The sequence below is a fragment of the Cervus elaphus genome, chromosome 7, assembly GCF_910594005.1.
Source record: "Cervus elaphus chromosome 7, mCerEla1.1, whole genome shotgun sequence".
In the NCBI taxonomy this organism is placed as follows: Eukaryota; Metazoa; Chordata; class Mammalia; order Artiodactyla; family Cervidae; genus Cervus; species Cervus elaphus.
This window is the reverse complement of record NC_057821.1, coordinates 13,979,360-14,002,086: the sequence shown is the minus strand read 5'-3', so window position 1 is coordinate 14,002,086 and position 22,727 is coordinate 13,979,360. Positions and strand designations below refer to the sequence as shown.

General features: G+C 42.6%; 1 protein-coding gene across 2 annotated transcripts in view; it reads right to left on the bottom strand.

The window, feature by feature from the left end:
* DNAH8 (dynein axonemal heavy chain 8) overlaps positions 1–22,727 on the bottom strand; it is a 311,786-nt gene that overhangs the window by 42,252 nt on the left and 246,807 nt on the right. For both annotated transcript variants that reach the window (XM_043907360.1, XM_043907362.1), the window contains 5 exons: positions 21,505–21,657; positions 20,966–21,121; positions 9,681–9,797; positions 7,487–7,588; positions 1,835–1,995 (listed from right to left, as the gene is read on the bottom strand). In XM_043907360.1, coding sequence (XP_043763295.1) covers positions 1,835–1,995; positions 7,487–7,588; positions 9,681–9,797; positions 20,966–21,121; positions 21,505–21,657 — 689 coding nt within the window. The remainder of the gene's footprint in view (positions 1–1,834; positions 1,996–7,486; positions 7,589–9,680; positions 9,798–20,965; positions 21,122–21,504; positions 21,658–22,727) is intronic.

Sequence of the window (22,727 nt, the reverse complement as noted above, 5' to 3'; positions counted from 1 at the left end):
TTTGAGAAGGTGACATTAAGACTGGAAGAGGCGAGAAAGTGAGCTCCAGAGATATGTGAGGGAAGGATGTTCCAGGAGGTGTATTCTATAGTAGGAAGGACCTGTGGTGGGAGCCATCTGGCCTGTCCAAGTAACAGGAAGCTAGCAGAAGCTGGAGCTAAGCAGCTCAATTGAGGGAGAGGGCAGAAGGAGACCGGCCACTAGGTCGGGGTCAGATGGCATCACTGGGCTTTGCAGGTCACCTGTAGGTCATGGTCAGCTCTTGCCCTTGACTTGGAGTGAAGACAGGAGCCTCAGGAGGGTTCTGGGCAGAGGAGTGGTTTGACACACATTTCTAAAGTCTTAGCTAAATTAAAACTCCTTCCCTCGACTTCCCCAGTGGTCCACTGATTAAGACCCCATGCATCCACTGCAGGGGGCACAGGTTCGACCCCTGGTCAGGGAACTAAGATCCCACATCCTGCACATGGCCAAAAAATTAACTAATTAATTAAAGACAACTCCTTCCCAGATGATATTAATTCACAGCTGGATTTCTGAGGACTCCCTTTTATTTCTTCACTTCTTTCCTATCTCCTGTTAACTTACAACAGTCTCTTAAAATAACACCTAGAGCTGCCACCAAAGTGCCATCACTGTTCTGTCATGGGGTCTGAAATGAGTGATGGCAATTTGTGGGTCTTTGGGGGTCACGCCCATGACTTTGAAGATGAAAAGAGGCATGGTAGAGTTTAGAGGATGTGGAGGGGTGAGAATGAATGTGAGTGACAAAGAGGCCAGGAGGCCAAGCCTCGTGCTGGGGCAGGGAGCATGCTCGGGGTGGAGAGAAGACACAGCGGGAGCAGGGATGCTAGGCCAGGACACAGAACCAGGAGGTGGAAATGTCCACGCCCCATCGCAGAGCTGCTGACCTGCCGCTGCAGGTGAGTGACCAGGAGCGAGGCACAACTTACTCCTCCCAGCCGTCACAGCTTAGAATCTGCAGCAGGAGTCTTGGTTTCTTCCATTTCCTGAAGCGAGCCACTCTGCTGCACATAAACTCTTGGTCTTTGGTCACTGAGCCCCAGGCATGAACATCCAGGGAGGCTCTCAGCTGGGGTTTCCTGGAGTCCTCTCTGTGGGGCTGGGTGGTCTTGGGTTCAGGTAGGGGCCGAGATCTCATCCAAAGGACGGGCCTGAGAAGGGGCCTGGGACTGGATGCACGTCTTATCTCTTCCTCACCACCTCTTACCACAGTGACCAGGGCAGGGACATCACGCGGAGCCCTTCTGCCTCGGAGCCCTTCTTCCTGGGCTCTGCATCTGTGTCCTCTGCACCGGTGCTCGCGGCATCCGGCCCTCCAAGGCAGCTCCTTACACAAGGATGCAGGTGAGCGAGTAGGGGGAGAGGGGCCATCTCCGAGAGGATCAGCAGAAATACGAGTCCTCCTCCTCTTCTCTCTGCCCTCCTGCACCTTTTACATTCTGTTTATGACCATTATTTTTAACAGATTTTTTGAGATAAAAGGCAAAGAACTAGGAGGCTACCATCCTACCAGATCAGTGGCATCAAGACTAAGAACACAAACTGATTTTATGACACAACAGAGAAGAAATAATCAATGCATAAATTAGAGCTTTAACATTGTCATAAACTCCGGAGCAGCAGGATTTAGCGACGGGCAAGCAGGCCAAGATAGGACAAAATTGTAACTGGGAGACAGGAAGTGACACTACTGTTTTTCACAGTAAAATAAAAAGAAGGGAAAGGAGAGAGATTAAGAGAGCAAATGAAGTGCACAGACTTTGCCAGGCTGGGTTATATCCTTTCAAATTAAAAAACGCCGGGAACTTACGTGATATCAGCGTTCGGGTGAAGCCCGAAGACTTCAGGGTTATCTAGGGATGGCAATGACTGGATGTATTCGAAATACTGATCCAAGGTTTTGCACACAGGGATTTTATACCCTGTATAAAAACAGAACGACGGTTCAAACATCTTCTCACTGAACCAGACCTATATCGGACAGAAAACAGGAGAAATAAATTGATGAATATCTAAATGAAAACCCCAAACTGCCACTGTCAAGGAGATAGGGTCACCTTATTTCCATTTTAAGCATTTTGTATACTGGGTTTGAAAGGCCCTTAACAAAACCACTGATAGTATAGTTAGACATATGTGTGCATGCTCAGGCGCTTCAGTCATGTCCGACTCTTTGCGACCCCCAACGCACTGTAGCCCACCATGGGATTATCCCAGCAAGAATACTGGGGCGGGTTGCCATTTCCTCCTCCAAGGAGTCTCCCCGACCCAGGGATCAAACCCACACCTCCTGTAGTTCTTCCACTGCAATGCAGCTGGATTCTTTACCACCGAGCCACCTGGGAAGCCTAGTTAGATATAGATTAAGGAAAAAGAAAGGCCACAATATAAGAACAATGCAAGCCGGTCTCTGTTTAACACCAAAGAAGATCATTTCTAAGGGTGAAGAGGAGAGAGCCAGCCTTGCAAGCCCACCCTCTACTGGAGTAATCTGACAAACCTTGAGTTCACTTTAAAGAGGCAAGGGAACGGACTGCAGAAGCAATAACCACATACACAGACACGCACACATACACACACACACGAGAGCGCATCTGGGCATTTTCACTTCCTCCCTTCTCCCCAGAAACAGGGCTCGTGCCTGGGGGCTTACGCTTGTGCTCAGCGTGGCCCGCAGTGGCACTGAACACCCCATATAGCCAGGAAAACTTCTTACAAATATCTCCCCTCCCACCCTGAGCTGGAGAGCACCCTCTGTTAATTAAGTTATGTCCCTGGACACAAGAAACAAATATATCCAACCATCTTATTGTTTGCCTTAAGACATCCCTTTCTCATTCTGTGTGAACTGATTATCTATAAGGTAACAGCGAGAGAACAAATAAATACTTGGTGTGGATAGACTTATTCTGAAGTGGAGAAAAAAAAGTGTTGAATGCCTATGAGCCTGCTTTGAGGCAATGACTTCTGTGTCTAAAGGAGCGATTTTCACAGAAGGGAGGGAAATAATGAGATGATGGGAAGAGGAGGGATACAGGCAGGATGTCCGAATCACTCAGAGGACTCCATGTGGAAAGAAATGGGGATTGTGTTTTCCTTCGATTGGTCACACTTTCTCTATTATCTTCCCTCCATATCCTGCCTCTTCCAAGTCTTTTTAGGTCCAGTGATTGCTCTGAAACACCCTGTTCCCTGGTTCTCCCTTTTTTATTCATCACAGTTCTATTCTATTCAACTCCTGTCCACAAGGCGTTGAGCTTAGAACAGGAACAGACTGCAAAGACAAGACACGCAGTCCTTTCCTTCAAGGAGCTTGTGACCCAGTAGAGAGAGAAGCCAGTTATATAATCACCACAATACAAAGTGCACTAAGGTAAGAGACACAGGAAATAAAAATAGCCAAAGTACTAAGGAGGCGAGCCAGGAAGAAAGAAGAGCCTGATGGATGTCAGGCAAAGCTTTATCTAGGAGGTGATTTTGGAGATATACCTCGAAGGACAGGATTTTAGCAAATGAACTTGTGACTGGGGAGACCACACACGCAAAGGTATAGAATAACTGATGCAAAGATGTAAGGCAGGGTGGGTACATGATGAAACCAGTGTATTTACCCTAAGATAAATATAACGTAGAGGGAAGAGATCAGACAGAAAAAGTGAAGTGAGGTCATATTATGGATGACTGTGGATGTCAAGGAGAGGACCAGAGCATAACTGAAAAAATGGGGAGCAGCTGAAAGTCATCAAAGAAAACAGTGCTATGATTATGGTCATTGTTTAGAAAGATGAGGTTTTTAGTGATGCAGATGACAAGGGTGGCAAAGGCCATGGGGTCCTCAGCACACAGACAGCAAATGACCACACCGAGTTCTGAGCTGCCAGGTGACAGGCATAAAAAACCAAAATGAACTTTCTTCTTGTTTTCCCACTTCTTTAATAAAGTTCAACAGCATAAAAGAGTAAGTCCACGAATAGCTAGATCTAAAAACACAAAAACAGTTGAGTTTCACCAAATCTGGAGGACATTTTTTGGTATAATCAAAATCCAGAATATGAAATCTACACGGAATTACTTCAGGAGACTCGGGAAGGTAGCCTATAAAAATAAGAAGTCATTCTTCAGGGACAAAGAGCAAAGTTCTACAATTACTGGTTTTAAGGGAGACAGGCCATAAGATGCTGAGAACAGAGAAAACAGACAAGGATTCAAAGATAAGCTCCAAATTGCAAGTCACAGTGACAGAGGATCCGATTTGAAGGCTCTGGTTTTCAATTGAAGCAATTTTCACTCAGGGAACACGGGCCAGGTAAAGTGGCAGCAGATGACAAGCCTTTGCTTCCCTAGTCACCCACACTTTGTTTGAAGACATTAAGCTGAATGTTGATATTTTTCTATATTGAGCTGTCTTATATAAATTTTTAGGAGTCTCCCAGGTGGTGCTAGTGGTAAAGAACCAGCCTGCCAATGCAGGAGACTTAAGAGATGCAAGTTTGATCCCTGGGTTAGGAAGATCCCCTGGAGGAGGGCATGGCAACCCACTCCAGTATTCTTGCTGAGAATCCCATGGACAGAGGAGCCTGGCGGGCTACCGTCCAAGGGGCTGCAAAGAGTTGGACATGATTGAAACGACTTAGCATGCATACACCCATGTATTTTTTAAAGTAAATTTTTTTATATCAGGCAAATACTAAATAATCAGTATTAAAGGTCAGTAAAGGTCAATTCCCTTTCCTTATCTTCCTTGACCTCCCTCAGTTGACATTTCTTCTTTCTTGCTACATTAAAATATATTTAAGTACTCAGGAATTTGTCCTCAGTTTCTTTTCTTCTTTCATCCTCTTCTCTACACTTTCTTCTTAGATGATGATCTCATCTGATCTCCTGACTTTAAATGCCATTTACATATGACAAATTCCAAATCCTTTTCTCCAGCCCTGAGCTCTCTCCTGAGCTCCACCCTGTAAATCCAACTGCCTGTTTATCTTCATCCATTCTCTTATTCAACAAATATTTATTGAGTGCCTACTACGTGAGAGATCCATTCCAGGTACAGTGATGCAAACAGGTAAAGTCCCTGCCCTTATGGAACTTCCAGTCTTAGACATCTCCACTTGGATGTCCAGTAGGCATCTCATAGGTTACATGATGAAAACAGATGACATATGCATATAAAAGCAAAAATTAGAAAATTTCCACCCCTAGTAAAATTTCTTTCCCCAGAAATTCTTTCTCTTCTCTGTAAATAATCCCATTCTTCATCCAGTTACTTAGGTCAAAACTAGGAGTGATCCTTGACCCCACTCCTTCCTTCCCCATCAGCATTCTACTGGTAGTATCTGTACAATATGTCCAGAATCTACCCACTTTTTGCAGTCTCCAGTGCCAAACTCCAATTTAGGTACTTATACAATTATTCTAACACAAATATGCTTACTAAGACATCTTTTTTCCCCCTCTTTTGAATTTCAGATACAGAGGCGAGTTCATCATATTCCTGTATTTTATTATTCTCAGGTCTCTAGACCCTTTTCATTTTAGTTTTTCCCATTTAGCCCTTATATTCACTCCTAGTCTCCTCTTTGGGGGTTTCTATTTAAATATACTTGATATATGTCCTTGAAAGTATGTATTTACCCTTGAGAAATTATACAGGTACCACTCAATAGGTCTCATTTTATTTTTGAAAGCTCTGCACTCAATGCTATGTTCCTAAGATTTATGAATGATGTCATATGGACCATTTCTTCCAAGTGCTGCTTTGTATTCCATGACAGGCATACAATATCTCACTCCTCTGTTCCTCCTCTAACTCCTCACTTAACTCCTCTAACTCCTCAACCTGACAGACTCCCAGGTTGCTTTCAACTTTCCACTCTCCCAAACAATACTACGGATAGTGTCTTTGTACAAGTCCGCAAACCTGTCTGAGAATTACTCTGAGACATACACTCAAGAGTGGGATTCTGGTTCAGAGAGTAGTCACATCACACACCTTTGATATGACTCAGCACCACCAGCGCACCTTTGAAGGGCGAGCGATGGTAATACATGTGCTCACCCACTACTGTTTATCTGTTCTCTCAGGCTTCTTATCTATTCTCTTAGGCTTGTTCATCTCCACAGTGGATGCTGTGATGTGCCACCAAATCCTTCTCCAGGACCCAGGTACTGACTCCCCCAGCTGTCTGGAGTGCTGGCTACTGAGGGCTCACAACATTGTCCCTCCCAGGAATTACCCTGGAAGGGAGCTGCCTCAACCGAAATCATGTCCTTGGGGGAAGAGAGGACCACAGGCAGAATCCATCTAAGAGTCCACTTCCGGAGAACCCAACCGACAATGGTGGCCTGCAGCTCTGTGCACAGTCTTGCCATGACATTTTTATACATATCCATATGTGGGATTTTTTTCCTAGAAACGTTCTAGGATGTATCTACCCATTAATACTTAATTTCGGTTAAGTTTTGCTCCATTACTTCTCTGGAGATCTGCTTCTGCATATCCTTACCAACACTTATCATCATCCACCTTTCTCCAAATACAGTTTTAAGAAAAACCTTAGTAAAGGTTGAAAAACAGAAATTCAGATTTCTGGTCAACCTCCAGTTTACAAAATAACCCCAGAGCTTATGATTTGTTGTTGAGGTCTCAATTTTGTTAAAATGGGAAACACATCTAAGAATTACCAGCTTAGATCCTAATACAAAGAACCCAAATAACTATAAAATACTCTGATTTTTTTTTCCACTTAGGTAATGTACATTGCGTCTTTAACATGTAAAAGTTTTAAGAATAATTTGAGCCTGGTAGATTCTTGCCTGGAGAATCCCAGGGACGGAGGAGCCTGGTGGGCTGCCATCTATCTGGTGGGGGTCACACAGAGTCAGACACGACTGAAGTGACTTAGCAGCAGAAGCAGCAGATGTATTTATACCATTCATCCTTGGTGTGAAAGCCAGAATTGCTAAGAGATAATATTTTCTAGAAAATGTTTGCTCATATGACCTATCCAGATTTTACTGGGCACCAAGGGGAAAAAAAAAAAACACTTCATCAATTTTCAATTGTCTGTTATAATGGAAAGAGATGAGAAAACTCAAATTTTGGCTCATTCTCCAGTCACTTATCTTGGGGCTTGAAATTGCCCTGAAGACTTGCCATCAGAGGAAAAGGCAGAGGTATTATGTCCAGTATTTTTATAGGAGGGGAGGTGGACATGAGCAGCTAATCTATACAGAAGAAGATTATAGATCATTGAGAGTTGATCTTTGTTCTGTTCTGGACCACAAGTAGATTGCTAGTTGGTATGGTTTTGGTTTGGTTGGCCAATTCTTTTCAGTGGCTCTGCTCTATATTTTTTCCCTTTCAGTTTGGCTTACCTATTATGAACCAAAAATATTCTTATTTAATAGGAATATGCAATGAGAGTGTGTATCTATGCTATTTTTTTCTAAGTTGACTTACTCTAGCAAAGCAGTTAAGCAGACGTTTATCAAAGTCGTCAGTGACTCTGCCTCCATACTGCACCTCTCCAATCATGTACCGAACGGTATTCCACGACACACCCTTTATTAAAAAATAGAAAAGAGAAAAAAAATAGAAAAGAGTTATTCATTGTCAACCCAAACAAATAATTCTAAACATTTCGATTCTTTCTCTAAAAGAAGGCTCTGAAAAAGGAAGCACTAGCTAGACTGCATTTAAAATTACTCATTATCTTATATTAATAACTCTTTTGCTCTTACACGACTAGAATTGCTATGGTTTGTTCACCAAAGAAAAACTTACAATACTAAACATCAGTGAATATATTGCTCATTGATTATTTAAAGTAGGGGAAAAAGAAGACTATTTTTCAGTCTGTGGATGTAATTACCTATAATGTTCATTATAGTAATGCCAAGCTGTTAGAGCAGAAAAAAGTCACGTTTAATGAGGAAAGGAGAAAAATCAAGTAATCAACGCTTGAATATGCTTTCTTAGTAATATATTTTCTGAATCTGTATGAGAACATCTAGAAAATTATTCACAAGGTTTTTCTACAATGCAATATTTTTCTGACTCGTTTTGTGAGCTATGACTACATCAAAGCATTTATTAATTTCATAGCAATCTTATACTAGCAACACATTTCAGATGTTAATAGTTCTTTATTTTAAAAAAGTTTCAGTACATTGGGGGTAGGAGAAGTAAGGATGCTTGATTTTTATTTACTTTCTCTTGGTTAAAATTTTATTTTTCAGCTACATTGCCTTTCAAAGCAACTATTTCGAGATAACTGTCATTTGTACATACAAAAATGATAAACAATCACAGATACAAACCCATATAATGTTTTTTCATCAAAATGTCATACTCAAATTTAATATCCCTTTGTAATTTCTAGGAAAAGTGATGGTTTGAGTCTAGATTTCTCCCCAAGCCAGAAAACAGTTCATCATGGCTTACTCTCATCATACTGGTGGTGGAGACTCTATGATTATCTTTGTGAGAAGGTATCTACTCTGGGAAGGAAGAGAGGGAGAGACGGCAGGCAACTCGTATTTACTGAGCCCTGAGAACACACCATACGTTGTGCTTTCACACACAAATACTAACTTGTTTATTCCTCTTGGAAACCATGACCATTTTATATATGAAGAAACAGGTTCTGAGAGGCTCATAAACTTGCTCAAAATCACAGAATAAAAAACAGATTTCGAACTCCTTGGGACACACACGTGAAAGAACAACTGAGTTTGTGTTCTGAGCTCAGTGACCCTGAGGAAGTCCATTGTTCTCTTCAGCCTAGTGTTAGCCACTCAGTCCTGTCCGACCCTTTGAAGCCCCACGGACTATGTAGCCCGCCAGGCTCCTCTGTCCATGGGATTCTCCAGGCAAGAATACTGGAGTGGGTGGTCATTCCCTTCTCCAGGGGATCGTCCCGATCCAGGGATCGAACCCAGGTCTCCTGCACTGCAGGTGGATTCTTTACCATCTGAGCCACCAGGGAAGCCCTTAGCTTAGTACCTCATCAGTAAAACAGGGATGATGGTAATGCCTTCTGGATCTGCCTCACCCAGTTGTGAAAATAAGAATGAGAGCCTGCACACGTGAGCACCTTGAAATCTGTGAAGTGCTACACGACCAGTGATCATTGTTACAAATCACTGCTATTTATCTGCATAGAATCTGTTAAGATGAGACTTAAGGTGCAAACGGAATTTCCCATGGGCTGGGAGATAACATTCTTACTTCAGAGGATTCTGAGGTGCCATGAGTGAGATAAAGGAAGGAAAGTCTGATTCAAGGCACACTTTCTCCGGAAGTACACTGAGGATGTGACGTGAAGAAGGCTGTGCTGTTTCTGAAAACAACGAGTTCATCCATCACAGCTCTGACTGTGTTGCGCATGTGCTTGGGAGAGACAGAGGTGGGGTGAGGCTGGGGAACACAAGTGTGAAATGGAGAGCCCCAGTGCAGTCCGATGGGCAGCAGAGGTGTGACTGGAAATGGCTGGTTCGGTAAACAGGTGATTGGAATGACTGATCCCTTTTGGAAGAACTGGGGGGAACCTTAGCAGGGTCACTGCATATCCCAGACTGCAAAGGTCTGTAGAACTTTGATTTAAAGACAGCAGTGAAAACAAACAAACAAAAAAAGAAATAATTTCACTCACTTTCTTAATGTCGCATTCATCAAGATGATTCTGAATAAACTGAACGCTGGCTGAAAAGTCGGCAGAATTGAATTCATAGGGAATATTCCATCCTAAGGGACCAAATTTGCGTCGCTCCTTAAAAACACCAAAGAAAAGTAAGTATTGACTGAGATTTTTAACTTGTATTGCAGCTGATTCCTTTTTATTATTAAAACAAACTACAGTAAAAGTAAAGCATGATACTGAAGGAAGTTGACATCATAAAAGAATATATCCCAAACTAGTATATGGTTTGGGATACATCAAACATTAGAAATACTTTTCCTTGGCTCTAGATGGTTGACAAAAGCAAATCTCTGACTATTTGCCAAATTGGAGTCCGGGGTTTGAAAAGTCTAGGTCTCCACTGTCAGCTCAAAAAAGTGCAGTAGGTGCTCAATAAATAGCTGTTGAATGAATTCACTTATTCTAAATTGGACTCTTGAAAGTTTCAAATGTTAAATGTAAGGGTTTGAATTTTTGCTTTTCAAGTTGAATAACCTAAGCTCACAAGGGTGTTCAGACTCCCTGCTAGTATCACTTTGTAATCCTGCGGTTTCAGATTTTGAAAACTAAACATTTTCTATTGTAAAACATGACATAACTGCTTTTAAACATATTGCCCTTGTTTGTTCTCTCCTGTGAAACAGTGGTTAATCATTTCAAATCATCAAATTACTCATAAATAATCAAACAGGGCTCAAGCCAAATGACTCAATTTTTTTTATATTCTGACACCATTTTAAAGGTATGTGAGTGTTAGAACTGATATTTCCAGACCCTGATCAGCTAGGGTCTGGAACTCACATGTTACCATACCATCAGCTTTCCCTGCCTCAGCACACAATAAGTCTAAGAAAAGTTCAATTATATATTCAGGTTAGCTCCTGACCTTTGATCCAAGTGTCACTCACGTGGAGAGTAGAATCCTGATACATCTGTGGGAAGATATAATTCTACTTCTCTACCTCTAAATGTGTACTAGCTTTTCTTTTTCTTTTTTGCCTTCCCTAACCCAACACATATACACAGACAGACACACACACACACACACACACACAGTTTTCACAAGCCATTCCAATACTTCTTTCTGCAGCTGTTCCATGCTTTAGACCATGAATAACACTACCATTTAAAGGAATCTAAATGAATTTTAATTTGGGCAAATTCACGGACAAGTCAGAGAAGAAACTGAGAAAGTGAGAAGCTTTAATTACTGATTTTTGGTAAAGAAACCACCTGCCAAGGCAGGAGACACAAGAAATGCAGGTTTGATCCCTGGGCCAGCAAGATCCCCTGGAGAATGAAATGGCAAACTGCTCCAGTATTCTTGCCTGGAAAATTCCATGGACAGAGGAGCCTGCTGGGCTACAGTCCATGGAAGTCACAAAGAGCTGGACAGGACTGAACACACACAGCACAGGATATGCTTTTAAGCATATCCTAAATCAAAATTAATTTGGGTCCAGATGTCCTGGCCCTGGGAAATCAGAGGGCAAACAACCCTTAGAAATGTAAACCACTACCATTATTTCTAGAACTGTTCTTCTTTAGGTTGTGTTGTCAGGTATCAGGCATTTGTATGGAGGCACTCCCATTTCCACTCTAGCTAATTAGATGAAAGGTGGACAACCAGCCCAAGACCAACAACATCCCCTCTCCCAGGAATTTGAACTTAAGAGTTCAGAATTGGTATTCAGAGTTTGTCCTAATCAGAGCTCACTGAGGTGAGCCTCATCCAGGTTGTTCCAGGAGCAAGGGTGGCTTGGAGGTTCTATAGGACATTAACACAAAAATGCATTCGGCTAACCCTTGAGTCTCTAAAATTCCTTCCATCTTGAAGACTTCAAGGTGAAAAATGCAAAAATACACTTATAATTAAAATGCACATGTTTTTCCATTAAAAGAGAGAATCATCTCTAAAATAGTTTTACCCATTTTGACTTAGTTTTTAAAATTTACTGGTCAATTAGACAGGAGACTGAATGAAGAATAATTCTTCCTTTCCAATTACTAAAGCTGCTTAAATTGGCTCTACAGAAACATTCACATTTATGTGCACTGGGTGAATGCAATTTCAGTTGTTCCTTAAAATGCGATCTTTGAAAACTGTCCTAATGCTGAGATTTGCTTCATTTTACATTACTAGCAATTTTTATTCATGAACATACACTTCTTAGGCTGGTTCACTAAAATCACAGATGGTTTAATTCCTCTTGGAAAAAAGGACAAAATCTAGGTATCTTTTCTTTCACAAATGAGGTCATTTTACTTTATTGCTATGTTTTTTGTACTTATTGATTCCTATAAGTGACAGTTAAGAAAAAACAACACCTAAGTAGCACCTTGGATTTATATCAGGATAGACTCAAACCATTGGGACCTAAGAACTCATTTGGAAGCTCAAAAGCAGAGGACTTTGCTAGAATTTGGAATATTTGGAATACTGAACCTCTCCAATCCAATTAGTGTTTTTTTAACTTATGAGTCTTAGGTGATATCATAGAAAAATATTAGAATCAGTGCATTTGCAAGAAGTTTTAATCTAGCTAAGAAAATAAGACTTAGAAACAAGGGAAGGACAACACAGTAGAGTAAGTATAATTAACTGTCAAAATTTCACAGACGTTAAGCTTGAAGAAGACATTCAATCAAGGGCTCCTGGGAAGAACGAAACTGCAGCTGGTCTTTGAACAGAAGGGAGAAAAGAATCCTGAGCTTGGTCAAGGTCAGGAGCAAAGACAGGAGTACAGAGCTCATGATCTGTCCAGAAGGAGGCTGCAGAACTGTGCCACGGCAGCAGGGGACAGCCTCTGCTGAGGATATCTGGAACCACAGCCCCACGTGATGATTCAGGGGTGGATGGAACACAGACAGAATTGAACATCAGGAGAAAGAGCTAAAACCTGACTCAGCAGAAAGGAGTTGTTAATCCATTATTAAGTTGGAGAGTCATGATTTTAGGAAGACTAGTCTACTCCCTTGGAGAAGGAAATGGCAACCCACTCCAGTATTCTTGCCAGGAGAATCCCAGGGACGGGGGAGCCTGGTGGGCTGCCGTCTATGGGGTCGCACAGAGTCGGACACGACTGAAGTGACTTAGCAGCAGCAGTCTACTCCCTACTGAATTTAACCAATACAATTCCTTCTTTCTGTTTCAAAGGATATATAAAACACAACTACCAATGCAATATGGACAATGTGGAATCCTCCACAGAACACCGAAGAGAAGCTGTTCAATGGAATCATCATTTTAACGATGTCAAAGCCATTTCCAGTTTTATGTTAGAATCTACCTCAGCCTAACGATCCTCTCTCCCACAGTCCAGGGCAGAATCATTTCAGGCTCATCTTCAAAGCAAGGCTCTCTTTAGAGGATTGCATCCTATTTATTTAATAACTGGAGCTAACATAAAATGAAAAATAAAATCCATCCTGGCCAATATAAGAGAAACATCAATGGGTTAAAATAATTAACAGAAATAGTCAGAACCCCTGGGAAAAACTATACAGGAACGTGTAAAAGATATTTTTTTTTTAAAAATTCTGTTAATATAATTATTTTCAAGAGATTTGCACTAAGAACTTTATTATCACACCTCCCCAAAGCAAGAACTGGTATTCAGACAATTAAATTTTAATTGAGTATTTGTCAAGGCTTAAACCTTAAAGTCAGAAAAGTAAACACTTTTATGAATGAGGAACTGTTAACAGTGGTACTGCCTGAGCCCCACAGATATGGCCATTTTTATTAAATATTAACAAATATTTTAAGAGCCATGGTAAAATTTCCAAGTGTGCAACTGCCCCTGCAGGCAGTCTGAGCTGCTAATCAAAGACTCTTGTAATAAACCTCACAGAGTTGTGTTATCAAACATGGGCCTCAATGTGGCAAGCCAAAGTGAGAAAGAGAAATATCCAAACCATGAAAAGGACATAAAAATGACTAACGACACCTCCCCCAAGGGCAGTGGCTCTTGGACAGTTATGCTCCATTCTCACTGAAAACTAGAATCACTGGGGAAGTTTTGCAAAGGTCTGAGAACTTCACCATAATGCCTCTTCCAGGGGATTCTGGATCCAGGCAGTGGCTGAGGATCCAGTCATTAAGATAAGATGCTTAAGAGAGATGCTTAAGATGTTCACAGGTTCAATTTGCTGGACCACTGCTTAAGATGCTCAGGGTCCAATGTGGTGTGCCACAAGGGGCAGTACATGGATCATCAGTGGGAACGAAACAGCCAGCGTTTTCCTGACCTTCTGCAGGAAGTGTTGGCAGGACGCTACAGACGGAATTGTTAGGTTTCAGAAGACCCAGACTTTGGCGGAGAATATATTTAAAACTAAAATCCTGAAGGGTGAGTGTGGGCTTGCTCTGAAGCCCAGGATAGTGCTACATTGAAGCTTCTGGGAAACGGTAGTGAGAGAATATTGACACCAGAGGGATGCTTCCCTTGCAAGTCATCTTTCAGAGGATGCAGGAATTGTTCTCAAGAAGTAGTGGCCAAGTAAGTGGAGGCCTGCACCAGGGCGCTGGGATGAAAGGCTCCCATGGGGAGGGCAGGAGGACTGGCTGGCCGAGGCAGAGACATCAGCTGGCTGCAGTGAGAGCTGACTCGGCAGCAGTAACCTGGGAGCCAAGTTCCTGGAGGAGGAGGGAGGGAAGGCGGGGGAGTAGGGAGTGAGCAGAACTTGGTGCAGAATTGGTTGGTGCACCTCTGCACATTTCCATGGCGGCACCCAGGTCAACCCCTCCCCCTGGGTAAGCCTGCTCCCACCTCAAGACACCCTCCGCCACTCTTCTACCCAAGAAAGTTGTCCTTGACCAGTCAAATCTACTTCCCCTCCTTACAGGAGCGGAGGGGTGCTCATTTCATCCTCCGCAACAAGAGTAGGGTCCACATAACACATGATGCCCATGAGCTGGGGTGCATGAGGCCAAACCATGGTTCGGGAGGAGAAACACACTGGAGGGCAGGTGGGGGCGGCTGTTTTACCACTAGTCCTGCCTTCTCATGTGTGACGGACTCCAACATGAACCCTGGGAAGTGAGCAGACTCTTCCCAGAATAGACCCCCCCTACACACACACCACGTCCTCCACCTGCCTTTCATCTGTAGAAAAACTTTAGTCAAAAATTTAATCAGAGAGGTGAGAAAATACAAAAGGAAGAAATAATAATAGCTTAGTCATTAAAAAAAAATGTCAAGGACCTTTGGTTCTTCCTCAAGGACTACAGACAATACCCTGAGCCACATCCTTTGAGTTGTTTTACAGAGTCTGGAACCACCACCAGGTAGGAGAAGTTAACTGTATATTGCCCACAAGCACATACGCCTCAGACCAGCTGGAACCAAACAATGGATGATGCTGACTCCTTCTTACCTCACCACCCACCAGTCAGAAGAATGTCCATGAGCTGACTCTAAGACTCCTCACTACCCTCTCCAGGGTGGTAAACTCAGTTTCAAGAGCATTAGTCCACTGTGGCCCCCTTTGCCTGACAAAACAATAAAGCTATTCTCTTCTACTTCACCCAAAACTCTGTCTCCACATCAGCACTGTCTTGCCAGCCCTGGAGAACAGACGGTGAGTTTTGGCATCAACTTCTCTAGTCCAGAAGCTTCAGGTTATGTGACATGAACCAATTCTCTCTTCTTTCATTCAGTCTCTAAAGGACAAAAGTGCACACATCATGTTTGTATAAAGCAAGGGATATCCAGGAAAATTTGGAAGAATCAATTCACTGATTAACAAATCAGGCATTTGGCTTTTATATCCAACAATAGAAAAATATAAGCCAAAATCTTTCTTTTCAGAATAGTCCTTCCTATAACAGTTGTGTCTTAAACCCTAACATGCACACAAATCACTTGGGCATCTTATTACAACACAGATTCTGATTCAGCAGATCCAGGGTGGGCCCTGAGATGCATCTCTTAGAAGTCTCCAGGTGACATGGATGCTGCTGACCCAGGACCACAAGCCCCTAAAGAAATCTGGATTTTTCTATCAGACTGGCTCGATCCTAACCGATTTTTACTTTGATTCATAGACCTACCATTCCACGTTCCTATGTAATACTGTTCTTTATATCACCGGACTTTACTTTCAGCACCAGACACATCCACACCTGGGCATCATTTCTGCTTTGTCTGTCTCTTCATTCTTCCGGAGCTACTTCTCTGCTCTTCCCCAGTGGCATGCTGGACACCTACCGACCTAAGAAGCTCATCTTTCAGTATCATATCTTTTTGCCTTTTCACACTGCTCATGGAGGTCTCAAGGTTCCAGTCTGTGGATCACCCACCCAGTGACTTTATGGGAGGACCAATGGTGACCTCCTCCAAGAGGACTTATGTCACATGCTGCACCTCCCAGGACTGCTATCAGCACACCTGTCCCCACAGCAGGCCACCACTGACCCACACCTGCTCAAGAGACCCTGAAACACTCACAGGCAGGTCTGCTTCAGTCTCTGGTGGGGGTCACTGCTCCTTTCCCTGGGTCCTGGTGCACGCAAGGCTTTGTTTGTGCCCTCCAAGAGTCTCTGGCATGCATGAGAGAACGCACTGGTCACGACAAACACCCTCTTCCAATAACACAAGAGACGACTCTACACATGGACATCACCAGATGGTCAATGCCAAAATCAGATTGATTATATTCTTTGCAGCCAAAGATGGAGATGCTCTATACAGTCAGGAAAAACAAGACTGGGAGCTGACTGTGGCTCAGATCATGAACTCCTTATTGCCAAATTCACACTTAAATTGAAGAAAGTGGGAAAACCACTAGACCATTCAGATATGACCTAAATCAAATCCCTTATGATTATACAGTGGAAGTGAGAAATAGATTCAAGGGATTAGATCTGATAAACAGAGTGCCGGAAAAGTGACCGATGGAGGTTTGTAACAGGAGATGGTAACCAAAACCATTCACCCAAAAAGAAATGCAGCAAGGCAAGATGGTTGTCTGAGGAGGCCTTACAAATAGCTGAGAAAAGAAGAGAAGCAAAAGGCAAAGGAGAAAAGGAAAGTTATACCCATCTGAATGCAGAGTTCCAAAGGGTAGTAAGGAGAGATAAGAAAGCCTTCTTAAGTGAACAATGCAAAGAAATAGAGGAATACAATAGAATGGGAAAGACTAGAAATCTCGTCAAGAAAATTAGAGATACCAAGGGGACATTTCATGCAAAGTTGGGCAAAAGGACAGAAACGGCAAGGACCTAACAGAAGGAGAAGAGATTAAGAAGAGGTGGCAAGAATACACAGAAGAACTATACAAAAAAAGGTCTTAATGACCTGGATAACCACAATGGTGTGATCACTCACCTAGAGTCAGACATCTTGGAGTGTGAGGTCAAGTGGGCCTTAGGAAGCATCACTACCAACAAAGCTAGTGGAGGTGATGATCTTTCAGCTGAGCTATTTCAAGTCCTAAAAGATGATGCTGTTATATTGCTGCACTCAATATGCCAGCAAATTTAGAAAACTCAGCAGTGGCCACAGGACTGGAAAAGGGCAGTTTTCATTCCAATCCCAAAGAAAGGCAAAGTCAAAGAATGTTCAAACTATCACACAGTTGCAACTATTTCACATGCTAGCAAAGTAATGCTCAAAATCCTTCAAGCTAGTCTTCAACAGTATGTGAACCAAGAACTTCTAGATGTTCAAGCTAGGTTTAGAAAAGGCAGAGGAACCAGCAATCAAATTGCCAACATCTACTGGATCATAGAAAAAGCAAGAGAATTCCAGAAAAACATCTACTTCCACTTCATTGACTATGCTAACGCCTTTGACAGTGTGGATGACAACAAACTGTGGAAAACTCTTAAAGAGATGGAAATACCAGACCACCTTAACTGCCTCCTGACATGTTTGCATGCAGGTCAAGGAGTAACAGAATTGGACATGAAACAACAGACTGGTTCCAAATTGGGAAAGGAGTATGTCAAGGCTGTATATTGTTCACCCTGCTTATTTGACTTGAATGCAGAGTACATCATGCAAAATGCCAGGCTGGATGAAGCACAAGCTGGAATCAAGTTTGCTGGAAGAAATATCAATAATCTCAGATATGCAGATGACACCACCCTAATGGCAGAAGGTGAGGAGGAACTAAAGAGCCTCTTGATGAAAAAGAGGAGAGTGAAAAAGCTGGCTTAAAATTCAGCATTAAAAAAACTAAGATCAAGACATCTGGTCCCATCACTTCATGGCAAATAGATGGGGAAAGAATGCAAATAGTGACAGATTTTATTTTCTTGGGCTCCAAAACCACTGTGGACAGTTACTGCAGCCATGAAATTAAAAGATGCCTGCTTCTTGGAAGGAAAGTTACGACAAACCTGAAAGTGAAAGTCGCTCAGACGTGTCCTACCCTTTGTGAATCCATGGACTGTATGGAATACTGGAGAGGGTAGCCTTTCCCTTCTCCAGGGGATCTTCCAAACCCAGGGATTGAACCCAGGTCTAGACAGCATATTAAAAAGCCAAGATATCACTTTGCCAACAAAGGTCCATATCGTCAAAGCTATGGTTTTTCCAGTAGTTCTGTATGGATGTGAGAGTTGGACCATAAAGAAGACTGAGCACTAAAGAATTGATGCTTTGGAACTGTGGTGTTGGAGAAGACTCTTGAGAGTTCCTTGGACAGAAAGGAGATCAAACCAGTCAATCCCAAAGGAAATCAACCCTGAATACTCATTGGAAGAACTGATGCTGAAGCTGAAGCTCCAATACTTTGGCCACCTGATGTGAAGAGCCAACTCATTGGAAAAGACCCTGATGCTGGGAAAGACTGAGGGCAGGAGGAGAAGAGGGTGACAGAGGACATTTTGTCTAACTGAAAAACATTAAAACATTTCTCTAATTGAAACTAGAATGGAGGATGTGGGGTGGGGGGAAATGCTTGAATTATCCACACTTCTTGTGTAATCATAGAGCTGGACAACAGAATGTTAGAAATGGGAAAAATCTTGAAAGATCACTTCCTTCTACCTTGAAACACACAGATGGGGAAACAGAGGCACCGAAAGGGACAAAACTGGACTGACCTTATGTAGCTAACTGATGCCACAACAAGTCTAAAGCCCAGGCCTCCTGACTCTCTATGAAGTGCTCTAATACACTATGATCAGATTTTAAGAGATCTTCACAATTTTTTTTTTTTCTCATAGACATGCCACTGTGAACTTCATGGCCCTAGCAATGGAGATTTTGTTTGTTTGTTTTAATCCAAATACAAGTCACATTAAGTGCAAGTACACTTTGGCTCCATGACTGGCCCAGAGTCCTTTTCTTCTTTTTAGCACTTGGATAATGGCCACTAAAAACACAGATTGCTGTCTTGACTGTATGGAAAATACCCCCAATCGTCTATCCATGATAAGCATGGTGGAAAAGTTGAATCATCATTACTAGGAAAAGAATCATAAAATTTGCTGTTTGTGAATTGGGCATTAAATATCAGAGTTAAAGCAATATTTGTATTAGAGTGTGATAAGGTCTAGCAAACCCAACAATTCCCAGATAAGAATGTATGAAATCGGCTTCAGTGACTTAAAAGCCATAATTTACAATCAATCCAGAGGCCACAGTGGGACTTAGTAAAAATAACCACCCACAAAGCATTTATTCTGATTCTAACTTCTCAGGGTGGGGGGCAGAGAAATACCAGTTGCGACAGGGAACCTGCGGGTAAACACGCCCAGTATTTCCTGGGGTGGGCACCCAATTCCCCTCCATTTTTGGGCAGGACAGGGAAAGATGAGGTCAAGCTCTGTGGGCCACTGGGCACAGTTGAACCATGACTCCAAACCAGTTGATTTATTTTGTCCTCACTCCAACTTCAGGAAAAGAAGAAATGTAGCAAAGAGTTCAAGGAGCCCCTTTATCTCTCTGTGAAATCAGGAGTACATCAACTACATTAAAATTACGTAGCCTGGACTTCCCTGGTGGTCCAGAGGTTAAGAATATGCCTGGCAATGCAGGGGACACAGGTTCAATCCCTGGTCCAGGAAGATTCAACATGCCACAGGGCAACTAAGCCAGAGCGCCACCAACTATGGAGCCCACGAGCTAAACGGCCCACGCTCTGTCACAAAGAGAGAAGCCTGTGCACCACAACTCTCTCTAGGAACTCCCACTCACCACAACTAGAAAAAGCCTGTGTTTGGCAACGAAGATTCAGTGCAGCCAAAAACAAATAAATTACTAATTTTAAAAATTATATAGCTTTCAAATACAGAACAAAATCCAAAATCCAAATATAGAACAAAGTGGTAACAAATGAAAAAACAAAACCCTTAGAGACATTGCTGGGTAGCCACACAGTACAAGCAAATCGGAAACAATCTAAAGACAACAGCTGACCCCTATGACTCATCTGCCAAACGCCATGACCACCACTGTCCCAGTGGGGAGGAGGGTCAAAACACACTTGCATCCAAGGCAGGCAACATGGGGTCTGACTCCTAGATTCACCATTTAGGAAGGACCTTAACCTCTCTGAGTCTCAATTTCCTCATTTTCCAGATGGTGATAAATCCTACCCTGAAAGGTGGTTATTAGTATCACATGAGATGGTATATATAACATTGCCTAACCTCTCCGAGTCTCAATTTCCTCACTTTGCAGATGGTGATAAATCCTACCCTGAAAGGTGAATGTTAGTATTACATGAGATGGTATAGAGAACACTGCCAGACAGCATACGCAACTTTCAAGATCCAGTTCCTATCAGAGTAATTCGTTGGTTCACCCCACAAACATTTATTGAGCTCTGGCACTGCTGCAGCTGCTGCTGTGACAAGTGGAGACTGAGCAGTTATAAAAGGACAGAGTGATTGCTCTGGAGAATCTCACACTCTAGGGGCCGAGATGGGGGATGGGGGCAGGAGGATGCATTAAACACATAAGCAAATATTATGCACATCCTGTGCCAGATGGGGAGAAAAGTGCCATGAAGAACAAAGAAAGTGAGGTGAGGACACTAGGGAGTGGAGCCGGGGGGGCAAACACATCATTCAGTTCAGTTCAGTCGCTCAGCCGTGTCCGACTCTTTGTGACCCCATGAATCGCAGCACACCAGGCCTCCCTGTCCATCACCAACTCCCGGAGTTTACTCAAACTCATGTCCATCAAGTCGGTGATGCCATCCAGCCATCTCATCCTCTGTCGTCCCCTGCTCCTCCTGCCCCCAATCCCTCCCAGCATCATTAGCATCTTCTAAAAGTGCAAACGGTTCCTAGAAGTTACCTGCACAGTGGAGTGTAAAAACGCTACAGTGTAAAGCATTGGCTTCCACATGGGTAAATTACTGATATCCAGAAGGTCTTGATTAATTCCAGCAAATGTTCTTTTCAGACCTGCGCGAACGCCTTGGGGTGGCTCATTAGTGAATTTGAGAGAAGTCTGTCATAAAAAACAGTGGAAAAAAAAAAGGTAAACAGTGCTTTTGTTTCTATAAATTACCATGAAGGATAAAATAGAAATGACAATACATCAGACAACAATATGCTTGTGGTACATAAAAAGGCACCGTGTAAACTAGCTACACTGATTAGAGCTAAAACCCAATAAATTAATACCACGTCTTATAACTCTCCTGTGGGAATATTTACTATATAACCTTGATGATTATAGCTCAAGGTTTTGACGATAATGGCATTAAGGTTTTACAATGCGGACTTGCCCAAAAAAAGCCTGTTACGTTTGCCATCTTTCAGTAATGACAGAAGTGTCATCTTCATTTGTGTAACTCTTAAGGAAAAGACACTCATCTCATGGTAACAAACCTGAAGCAATGTAATGGGAAAACGAACGTGCGGCTCGGTAGTTATCCACACTCGGAAAGTATCATCGATGGTCTCTGTGATGGTTAAAGTCTCCAGCAATTCTTCCATGAATTCCAGGCCAAGGTGACAATTCTGCAGCAACACCCAGCCACCCTGTATTCAAAATGACTTCATGTTAATTCCTCATAACTTTTTTGCTATGATTTTAATAAAACAAGTGTACATACAAATATTTTTTAAACTTTTGCTCGGGGCATGTGAATACTCTGTTTTAAGCACACATATGTTAATAGAATTATTACAAACGTTTTTTTTTTTCCTGCTTCTGGTAAAGCTGGTTACTTGGAATCAAGCGATTTCAAAATGAATGTTACTCTGTCACCCCTGGTTCAGAAGGGAACAGAAATTAAAACGAAGTCAGACTTTATTAAGTACAGTGTGTGCACCATCTAATGGTGAGAATGGGTATTTTGGAATTTGTAACTTGTCCCGCCTAAGGTAAATCAGAAGGGACTCACGCCAAAGCCAAGCCATCCATTGTCGCTAAGAGATGCACATAACCTCATGAAAGTTGGAGGAGTTGACGAAAATTCATCAACAGTCAAGTTAGGAAGAAAACAGAGAATTTTATTAGAGCCAAACTGAGGATTATAGCCTGGGAGATAGACTCAGAGGCTCTGACTGTCCCACCTATTAGAAGTCAAAGGCACAGTCATACACATTTTCAAGACAAAGGATCATACATCAAAATGACATGCTGACATTTCACATGAAGTTCACCAGAGATACACAGTCCAGATAAGCATCTACAAAGACAGCAACAAGTCACCATGCTAATCTTTAAGAAGCTACATTGTTAGTGTCAAAGAAACGGCGGGGGGGGGGGGGGGGGGGATGGGAAACAACCTGATCTTTGCGTTGGAGCGGGCATTCCCACCTCTGAGGAGGTCTGGTTGATGCATAACGCAGACACACACTGCAGAGGGGACGCAGGAGGCCCAGACGAGCAGAGAGAGCCAATTTTACGCTACAGTTTTCTTCTGCTGCCTTGAAATACAAATTTTACTTCACCAGAGGCAATACATTTGGTGACATTTGCTACCAGTATTCTTGCCTGGAAAATCCTATCTACAGAGGAGCCTGGTGGGCTACAGTCCATGTTGTCGCAGAGTTGGACACAACTGAGTGACTGAGCATGCCTGCTACCATAATACTAAATCCTT